The 10870-nt window shown below is 31.3% G+C and overlaps 1 protein-coding gene across 1 annotated transcript in view; it reads right to left on the bottom strand.

Moving 5' to 3' along the window:
- Window positions 1-10396, bottom strand: part of LOC106461066 (aldehyde dehydrogenase, mitochondrial-like) — a 17780-nt gene extending 7384 nt beyond the window's left edge. Inside the window, exons 1-8 of the mRNA XM_022387898.1 lie at window positions 10095-10396; window positions 8434-8538; window positions 7690-7830; window positions 7066-7145; window positions 5059-5170; window positions 3207-3449; window positions 2528-2630; window positions 904-1088 (exon numbers count right to left, since the gene is read on the bottom strand). Coding sequence (XP_022243606.1) covers window positions 904-1088; window positions 2528-2630; window positions 3207-3449; window positions 5059-5170; window positions 7066-7145; window positions 7690-7830; window positions 8434-8538; window positions 10095-10220 — 1095 coding nt within the window. The 5' untranslated portion in view covers window positions 10221-10396. The remainder of the gene's footprint in view (window positions 1-903; window positions 1089-2527; window positions 2631-3206; window positions 3450-5058; window positions 5171-7065; window positions 7146-7689; window positions 7831-8433; window positions 8539-10094) is intronic.
- Between the last annotated feature and the right edge of the window lie 474 nt (window positions 10397-10870).

Raw genomic sequence — 10870 nt, 5'->3', positions numbered from 1 at the left:
ATTTTATATCTGCAGTGTCCAACAGTTCTTTCATTATCACCAAAATTGTGGAGAATGTATTAACATTTTCACCACATGACAAAAAAAATTAATTGTGTTTTTACAGAAAAATACACAATAGTTTTAAATTATTTATTGATAGAATTAATGAGAAATCTGACACATCTTTTGATTAAGTAGTGCAGGGAAATCAGGCATAAAACCAGTTAGACAACATCTGAGCATCGTCCAATATCTACGACCTATATTTTTATTTTTTACCGCAGAAAAATGAGGTTTCTTGAGTATTTTATCATTAAAATAAATAAAAAAGTGGATACTTTTTTAAGCTGGTACATATATAAATGAATTTTATGAAAAATTATATTTAAAAAAATAGGTGATAGAAAAAAAGCATCAATTCGCCACAGGTCAATAGCCGATTTGCCATGTGTGGCAAGTGGTGACCGTGTCGGACACCGATGTTTTAAATGATAAAAAGCGCTGCTCAAATTACAAATTTATTATTTTATATTGTTTCATAGAGAGCATTAAAATAACTGACAAATATACTTTCATGAAAACTACAACAGTAAACAAACCATATATCAAAATTTACTCGTAAAACATATACCGAACTAACTTTATTTATTCTGCATCTAATATTGTGTTGCTTGATATTCTTATTTTACCTTACTAAGAACACTGTTTGGTACAATTTTATTGTACGTGTAATTCGTAAAAAATACAAGAAAAAAAAATTACTTGTTTTCATTAGTCGGACTTGCGTGATTCCTGGACTTTTAACGTACAAGTCACTTCTTTTGCATCATTAGGGAAATCTTAAGACTAATCTTAAGCTATAAATTGATATCATATTAATATTAGAATTATCATCAGATCCAGTTAAAAAAAAAAAATCACCTGAGGTCCCTGCTGTGTCTCGGAATCAAATGGATTTCCAATTTTTCGGCTTTTTGCCTTCTCTACACTTCTTTCAACAAACTCATTGTAAATGTCTTTCTCCACAAAAATTCGTGTACCCGCACAGCAACACTGTCCTTGATTGAAGAATAGGCCAAAGTGGGAGGTGTTAATAGCATAGTCCACTGTAGAAAAACAAGTATTCACAAACAGATTCAGAATATATATATAAAAACACGGAGAAATATTAAACTTTTAACTCTATTGGACTGAGAACAAGTGAGGAGAGGCTATTAATCCATAATATTTACTGAAATTTTTCATTGATAATAAGTGCACTTAACAATGAATCTCCAAGTTAACTGCACCAAATGTGTACTTTTAAGTATTAAGGTAGGGTCCACATGAGATCCAAAGAATTGGAATAAAATTTAAGGATCTGTAGTGTTCTCTATGGATGGAGAGAATCATAATGATTTTCTATCTCCCCAAAAGTAACCAGTCTTTCTGCTCTGGTCACACTCATGGTTTTCCATGCCTTCTAATAATTTTGTAAACACACCCAGTCAATTGTTAGACCTGCTCCTCTTCAGCTATCTGGCATTTTTATTAGTTCCGATGGAAGTTTTTGTTTTCTTTTTTTTTATGGCCTATTTTATGCCTTGCTTTCTCTGTAAATGGTATTCCATCACGATCACATCCATGTTTCTATAGTTATGGTATTAAAATAACACCATACACTCATGAAAGGTTTAATAAAAAATTCCCTCATCTACCAAAAAACAAATAAACAGAATCATTGTATATCCTCCAGTTCTTTCCTGTCTTGGGTTGACGACCATCAATGGATTCCTTATGCAGCAGTATACATATTCCATAAAATTTGCAAGACATTTAAGAAATATTGTATATACATCTCCCAGAAATCAAATAATTTGCACTGTGTTGACTCAGAGATTTGTTGTTAGATGTTACAAGTACATAACCACAATCAGGGTGACATAAAATATTTTGGAACTACAGACAAACTTTGTTCATTTTTTTGTCTTTTACAGTAATGTTCTCAAGCCTAAACCTAAAACATGCTAGCTTAACAGAGAGGAAGGCTAATTTAACATTATTCTAATTCTAAAAAATTTCCCATAATGACTACATTCGCTCTTCTTAAAAAAAGCCTATTCAATTTCTATCTTACGTTCATTCTCACATTGTTATGGAAATACCTGGTATTATTACATTTTTATATTAAGATTTTGAAATATTATTGTCTAAATAAACACATTGCAAATGATGGAATACAGAAAGTTGTATCAATCCAGTTTAAATGTTCCTATCACTTCACGACCCCGACTTGGTTGGTACATGCAATTCTTGTGTGCATGCTCATAAACATGACTTCCAATTTCAAGGTGGTAAATAACAGAGTCGGTTATATCATAAAGAGAACCACCTGAAGAAAGTGTAAAATAGTGGACATCAAAGTAAGATGTCTCAAGTTTATTTCGAAATCTACTATTTTACAATATACTTTCTTTGGATGGTTTCCTACTCTTGTAATATTGCTATAAAGATGCTTTACAAGTACTGGAACTAATTATCACTACATTTATGAATGGTAACTTACAATCAGCATCCTTAAACACAATGTTTGGACTCTTTCCTCCAAGTTCTAAGGTAACTCGCTTCAGGTTTGTTTGTGCAGCAGCTTGCATAACAATCTTTCCAATCTTGGAACAAAAAATTATTAATATAACTTTTACAAATCTTGGAACACTTGAAAAATATTAATTATTTATGTAAAAACCACAAATGTAATTTAATGTTCAGATTTAGCAAATTAATCCATTTTTATCGTCTTTTTAGCTTTGGTTTCATGAACAGTTATTGAGAACAAGGTTTGGTGTTTAAAGTAACTTTCAGGAAACTTCACATTTTAAAGTTTTAAATTTATTATATGGAATGCAGTTAAAACCTTTTCACAAGTCTTAGAAAAGTTTTTAATTTGTTAAAACACAAAACAATTTAAGAGTTAAAATAATAAATATTTGTTTGTTTTGAACTTAAGCACAAAGCTACACAATGGGCTATCTGTGCTCTGCCCACCACGGGTATTGAAACCCGGGTACTAGCGTTGTAAGTCCGCAGACATACAGCTGTGTCACTGGGGGCGATAAATATCTGAAAATTATTGAAGTTAATGAAATAACTTGTAACCTCATGAACTAAAACAAAACAAAGAATGAGAGATTTTTGCCGACAAGTAAAAGAAAGACTAATAAGGGTTCCCTGAGAAGTAAACAAACCTCCGTAGAACCAGTGAAGGCCACTTTATCCACACCAGGGTGAAAAGCAATAGCAGCTCCAGCTGTAGGTCCATAGCCAGGTACAATGTTCACTACACCAGGAGGAAACCCTGCTTCTTTAATCAATTCTGCAACATGGAGAGCAGTCAAGGGTGTCTGTTCAGCTGGCTTCATGACAATGGTATTTCCAGTGGCCAAAGCTGGACCTAGTTTCCATGCTTGCATAAGAAGAGGAAAGTTCCACTAAAGAAGAAAAAAAAGCATTTGAAACACAAGTATATGATAGTTATACACACTTAGTATTTTAATAGTACACGTGTAACCAGTCAACAAACATTAACGGACAGTTTGATTGATTTGATTCAGTTTGGTTTCAGAATCGATTCAAAAGATTCCTTTGTTTGATCACATCTGGACTGAAGCACTTGGTTAAAAAAGGGTTATATGAATGATAAACGAGTAAATATACAATCTAAAGCTGGTTGTCTCCATAGTTCTGTAAAATATAGGTTGATAAATGGCCACATTTTAGTAAAACTCCTGGAGAAAACAACAGAATAAGAACTATTTTACATAATTTAGCCAACAGTTTAACAATGTTACAAAAAAACTAATAGCTGTAACCAATAAATATGAATAAAAAAGTACAATGTTTAAACACCACAATGGTCATGTATAATTGTTGTAGCGAGGTAGTAGTAACAATAATAATGATGACAATCATAATAATTATTGTTTGTTACTATTATGGTGTGGATTAACGTGTGTAGATTTGAGTTGAAAATTCAAAAATGATTATTGTACCAGATTCAAGAGTTCCTGAATTGTATTATAAGCTTAAATTATTCTGTTGATTGGGAGAATCACAGAAATCTATTCAAATGGGTCCCTGACTCAATTACCATGAATCACTGCAATGTGTTGATTAAAAGATTTAATTCTTCACAAACAGCCCATTTCTATTTTCAAGAATAATATCAACAGTAATATACGTGGGAAAGACAAAGTGGGTCTAAAATGGACCCAACAGGTACTTCAGTTACAATCATCATTATATGTTTAAAGATTACGACAACAAGGCTTCAATATATCTTCTAAAGAATGGCAAGAAACCACTATCTTGTCCTAAGAATGTCCTTTTTCAAAGATCATACATCAACTTCCGATTACTTTAAAAATAGTCCCCTGATGAATCAGTAGCAAGTTTCCAGTCTTACAATGCTAAAATATGGGGTTTGATTCCCTGTGATAGCCAGAGTACAGGTAGCCAATTGTGTACCTATAAACTAAAAAGCCAGAATTATAAATTTAATTCATTCAAGTATCAGCTAAGAAGCAAACTAAAAAACCTTTTTTTTTTTTTTTGTTTGATTTTTGAATACATATAAGCATCATTGAAGTGATTGTACACAACTCAATATGATTGGCATTTAATTCATTCAAGTATCAGCTAAGAAGCAAACTAAAAAACCTTTTTTTTTGTTTGATTGTTGAATACATATAAGCATCATTGAAGTGATTGTACAAAACTCAATCTGACTGGCATACCTGCTAATCAGAAAGTATACATTGTTAGATAAATTCTGCTGACAAAAGTGTTTTTAATTTGAGATAAGAATGTTCACATTTGGAGTCCTCATTGTAGCTGGTAGTTAAAAAAAGAATTATACAAACATACAGGTGCTGAAGGTCAATGAATATTGAGCATTATTTGTTATGAAGAAGTTTACACTAACGAGTGTACATGATCACTCCTACCATCTTAAACATATGTAACTAAACTTTGAAATAATCTTTGAAGAGTTCCAGGTACTTTATACAACAAAGAAGATTCGATTTACTAAAAACTTACAGGAATTATTTGTCCACAAACACCTACGGGTTCATGGCGTGTGTAGCTGAAGAAATTTCCATCAATTGGTATTGTTTTTCCATGAACTTTATCTGCCCATCCAGCATAATACCTGGAAATAGAAAAATGGGCGACCAGTGATAGTATTGTCCATTCAAAGAATTACTCTGAGAACACTTCAAGAACAAATTAAAAGAGATTCATAAATAGGGTGACCAGATGTCTTGATTTTACCAGGACAGTCCCATTTTTTGGTAGTTTATCCAAATGTCCCAAGAAATGTTCTGTGTTTTTGATAGTGCATGAATTGCACGATCGTGGACCATTTTAAGATTAGAGGCAAGGGCTGGGCTGTCTTGGTTTTTCGGGTGTAGAAATATGGTCACCCTATACATAAAGTAAACAGTAGTAACTTACAGGTGAAACAAGATTTCATTAAGACTGTTACTTTAAAAGTTGCACTACATGCACTAAAATGTCATCAATGGATTTACAGTTTACCTTTTCTGGTAGTTTGTTGTTTTTGGAAGCTCGTGTTTTATCATTTTGGGGTAATAAAAACTTGTGCATTATAAATCTGTGAATGATGTAAAAGGTTTTATGTTGTAAATTACCCATTGCATTGTTTCTATAATAAAAACAGCAAATATACGAGTAAAAACTGTGTTTGTGCTTATGTTAAAACTAACTGGAAGATTTTTTAACAATAATAGCACAAGTTTTTTTAGTTTTGACTTACAAAACAAGTTACATGTATACCATTCAAAAGAGCTACTTTTCACAGACAACCTTTAATTCTACAAACACTATTATATATTCAGGACTAAAAGATTCTTGATCGTTCATTCAGTATTTGATTATCGGATACTGTACCTGCCCAATTGGCAAACAATAATTACTAAATTTTCCAGATTACAGACATAAAATATTATAAACACATATTTAAAGTTCAACAAATATTCTCAGAACAATTACATTCTTGAAACTTACACTCATGACCTTCTATAATCTATCTAAATATAATAGTACAGTCTGATGTATGTCCATGTAACTACTTTTTACAATGTAGATGGATATTTACCAAAATTGGTACGGAGGTTCATGTAGGGGTATATACAAATTTTTAGTTTTGCATTTTGTGATTTTTATGAGTGTTTTTTTTTTACCACTACCTCACCTCCTTTAGATGGATCTTCATCAAATTTGGTATGGAGTTTCATTGGGTCCATGGGGAGATACATACAAATCTTTAGTTTTGCATATTGAGGTTTTAATGGACATTTTTGCTTTTTTTTACCACTACTTTCTCCCTATTAATGGATCTTCACCAAATTTGGTATCGAGGTTCACTGGGTCCACGGGGAGATACATACAAATTTGTAGTTTCACGTTTTGTGTTTTTATGGGCATGTTTGCATTTTTTACAATTACATAAGGGAAGCAACTTTTCATGTCCTAAGATAACCTTTCATTAATCATGAATTTATATAACTTCCATCCAGAGGAGGGGTAGTCCAGCTAGTCTGAAATAAACTTGTAATTCAAAATTTGACATTAGAAAATATAGGTATAACCAAGCCTGAAGTAAATTTAACTAAGCACATACTAATTGATACACATTTTTTAGTTTAATATTGATAGTAATATTTAACTAAACCATTTCATAATAAAACCCAGAGTTTACATCTATATACATACACAACATTTTATAGTACACAAATAATGTGTTTATATACACACATACAGACACACAATGAAAGGCTGCAAGTTTAAAATATGAAAAACTTAAAATAGGCTAAATGCATTTCATAACAATAAGAATGAACTAAGACCTACAATGATAAGCATAATTAGCATGGAATATTGGCTATCAAAAACATTAAATTCATAATTTTAATAATTCACAAAAACTTTGCTATATACCAACTAAGATGCAACTTATTCTAAACTAAAATATTTAATGATTGAATACAATAAACTGCCAATTATTCAAAACCCAGATTTTACCTTATACACTTGATGACCAAACTGAGATCAACATTATATGCGTCACTGTATGGTTTTCCATTATCCAAGGTTTCAAGACTCTGGGGAACAAAGTACAGTTATTACCTCCACTGTAGAAAAAACCACCACCAAATTTTGTGTTTTTTTAATTGTAGCTCACCATAAATGCTTGTTAAAGACGTATTAAAATAATTTTATACATTTGTAAACTGTTACTCGTAAGTCTGAATTATCTACAACTAATAGAGTACAAAGGCAGAATGATGAAACAACAACTCTGTAGATAATTGATAAGCCAGTTGTATTTAACTAATATAGCTATTTCACCATACTTTCACTGACAATATTGATGATTATAATTATAAGCTTGCTTCCTTTTTTTTTTTTTCAAATTCTAGAAAACTTTGATTCTCTTGTACTTTTCTGTAAAATTCCCTTGGATTTATCTTGTAGAAATCCATCCTAAAAGCTAGTAAAATTCATTGGGATGTTTAGTATATACCCTCTACACTGGACGATTCAATGAAGGATGACAAGTATCCCCCTCCCAGTTCATCTTCCACAAACTCCTCTCATTCTTAGTTCATCAAAAGTAAACACAAGATGAAAATCTGTGTTACTTACAGCCAAGTGAATGCGATCTCTTTCTATCAAGTCAGCCAACCGATTCAGCAATATTCCTCTATCCGATGCATTCATACGTCTCCACGGTGAGCCAAACCTGAATGCTTCTTGAGCAGCTTTCACAGCCTTGTCCACATCTGCCTAAAATACAACACCAGGATGTTACACAATCTCCACGGTTACATCAAAGAATCATAATCATTTAGCTTATAATCCTTCAACACATTTATTAAGAACCTTCTAAGTTTATAACATTATCATTTCATTTTGGTATTAATTGTGTTCTACTCACTTTCATCTTTACATATTATCAGTTAAAGAAAAAACCCCAAAAAAACAGCCCCAATATTGTATTGGAGCTGCATTTTTTAAGTTATCTTAACATTCAGTGATAAAACAGAATTGTTTCTGATACATCAAATCCAATGGAACTGAACATTACAACATGTATGTTCATGTTAACAACAGAAATTAAACATTTGTTTCTGAAAATCACTACATTTTCCAATAATAAATGCCCATAACAATTGTCCTGGTATTATAAACTTCTGAAATAGAATTCATACTTTTTAAGTTCCACAGATATCACTAAAGAAAAAAGAAATGTGATGTTATTTCTAAAAAAAAAACAACTTATATTGAAAGATACAGAATTTAAACATTAGCATTTTAAACAAATATATTGATTTATTAATTTTTTAAGCAATAAAAGTACTAAATAACAAAAACCACTTCATTGAATACCTTTTCACCTTCTTGTACATGGGTAATAACTTCTCCTGTAGCTGGGTTGATGGTTGGAAAAGTCTTTCCCGATGCAGAATTGTGCCATTCGTTATCTATAAATATCTAAACAAAATAGTGGTACATGTTAACTACTTTATAAAAAGAATTTGTAAACATACAACTTTCTTATATTTAATATTAGCTCTATTTGAAAACAAGTACTTGATGCAAGCTCTATTATTTTATGAAAATATCAATCCAGGTACGTACCTTAAAAAAAATACCATTCACGAGATAATTGGTTATGCAATACATGTTATTCAATTTTTAACAGTATAAAGGAGCTGAATATATATCTTTTTAACTCCTAAAGCTTTGCGTTCTTGTTCCTAATGTGGCCTACTACACAAAATTCTTGAAGAAACCGTGTAAGGAACTACTAAAACCTAATAATTTTAAAATTATCAGAGAAAGATTTTTGAGAAACTAATAATCTATTTATTTAATTTTTTTTTATAAGGCTTTTAAATTTTTGAATGACATTTTCTAGTAATTTGTTTTTGTAAATGATGATGTTTTGTGTTACATGAATAAGCAGAATGTCACTCACACATTTTTATATATATATCACTTGTTATCTTCGATGAGAGTAACATAAAAATCATACTCAGTGTATTTCATATTTAGTTCATGAGGTCACCTATGTTTACAGAGTGAAAAGGCTTAGAGTGAAACACATGAATAGGCACATATTACTTCTTTACAACACTCAGATTTGTCCATCAAAAATTACTGCCATGAGATTAATGATATCTGTGAACAGAGACAAATTAAAAAGTTACAAATAACTTCTGTGAATGTTACATTTGGAAGGAAGGATGATCGACTTTCCCCAAGAACACAACTATGGAACATTCATTTAAAATCCTACTGCTTTTGTATTTAGGACTTTAAGTTACAACCAGTGCTAACATAGATCACAGATTCTCAACAGGTGGTTCTGCAGGTCACATCAAGCCTTTGAAAACTTGTTTTGTGGTGCTCACTATAGAAGAGTATGATCAATATTTGCAAAAGTAAGCAAAAAACTATATCTCGGGAATGATGTACTCACCAACAAGCTCAAGCCTGGACATTGGCCTTATCAAAGTTCATGGTCATCATCTGCAGTGATCCAGTGAAGAAAAATTTTTGGCACCTCAAACAAAGATGACTGGTAATGATAAATGATATAATGATTTTCACGATAGGATGGGCTCTTACTTTTAGTCTTATCTCGATGGGTCGAATAGCTTTTAATTTTATGTTATTAAAAACTAATACTGATATACGTAAAAGTACTGCCTAATACTAATATAACTGATACTTGAAACCGTCGGTACTTAGTGAAACTCCATAATTACAGAATTGAGGAAAAACAAGAAAATTGTACATTTCAAATTTTCACCAATACATCATTTATTAATTATTAATATTACGACCATGATTTCGCCAGTAAAACTAATGCCTAAAGCCAAAGGCCTTTACTCAAATTACTGACGAAATCACGGTCGTAATAATTGATGTATTTGTGAAACGTACAACTGTCTTGTTTTTCCTCAATTCTGTATGGTCTAATATTATATGAAACTATCCTTAATAAATATTATCAAGCTTTGAAAAAACAACATGAGGCTTACTTTTGTATACTGCACTTCTGGGTGAGTTATCGGTTGTGGTATTGCTGCTGTAGCAACCCCTGCAAGAGGAACTTTCCGTGAAAATACCCAGTAGACGGAAGGCCGCAAAACTTGTCTAGAAAGCATGCTTATAGTTTTATATTATAACGTGTTCTGAAAATGTTGGTTACACTTTAAAATACAAATTTTACTTTTCAGATCAACGGCAAGATACTAAATACTTAGTATTATCACAAATAACCTTCCACAACCTAACTACGTTACAACGCAGTAATCATCAAAACATATTTATATGTTTGAGTTGCAATTGGCCTACAGCGCGCCCTATCGATGAAATGGTCCAATAAATATTTAGAATGCCCTTGAAAACTGTTACTAGGCTGTGTGAAATTTCAAAACTAATACATCCTTATTACTGACCAAGTTGTTAATCGTCAAACAAAATACATTTTCAAAGCTAACATTTCGAAAGGCTACCTGTAGTCAAGTCTATGTATTATACATTTTCATTGTCTGTACCACCTTATTAACTATCTAAATATTTTTTTTTTATTCTTTGTGATACACTTTATCAATTGCTTAATACACGGTTCGCTGTGTTTATATTATCGCCAGCACGTATGAATATTTTCATTGCGTGCATGAAAATGTTTATATATATATATATATAATGTTTAATTATATATAACAGTTAATAATTAATTAATAACTATTATACGTTGTTATTCGGAACAAAATAAAACTACCTAAACAAATAAAATGAGACGCTAACAAAT

The sequence above is a fragment of the Limulus polyphemus genome, unplaced genomic scaffold (genome assembly GCF_000517525.1).
Source record: "Limulus polyphemus unplaced genomic scaffold, Limulus_polyphemus-2.1.2 Scaffold891, whole genome shotgun sequence".
In the NCBI taxonomy this organism is placed as follows: Eukaryota; Metazoa; Arthropoda; class Merostomata; order Xiphosura; family Limulidae; genus Limulus; species Limulus polyphemus.
Note: the sequence above shows the minus strand (reverse complement) of the source record. Positions and strands in the feature narration are given on the sequence as shown.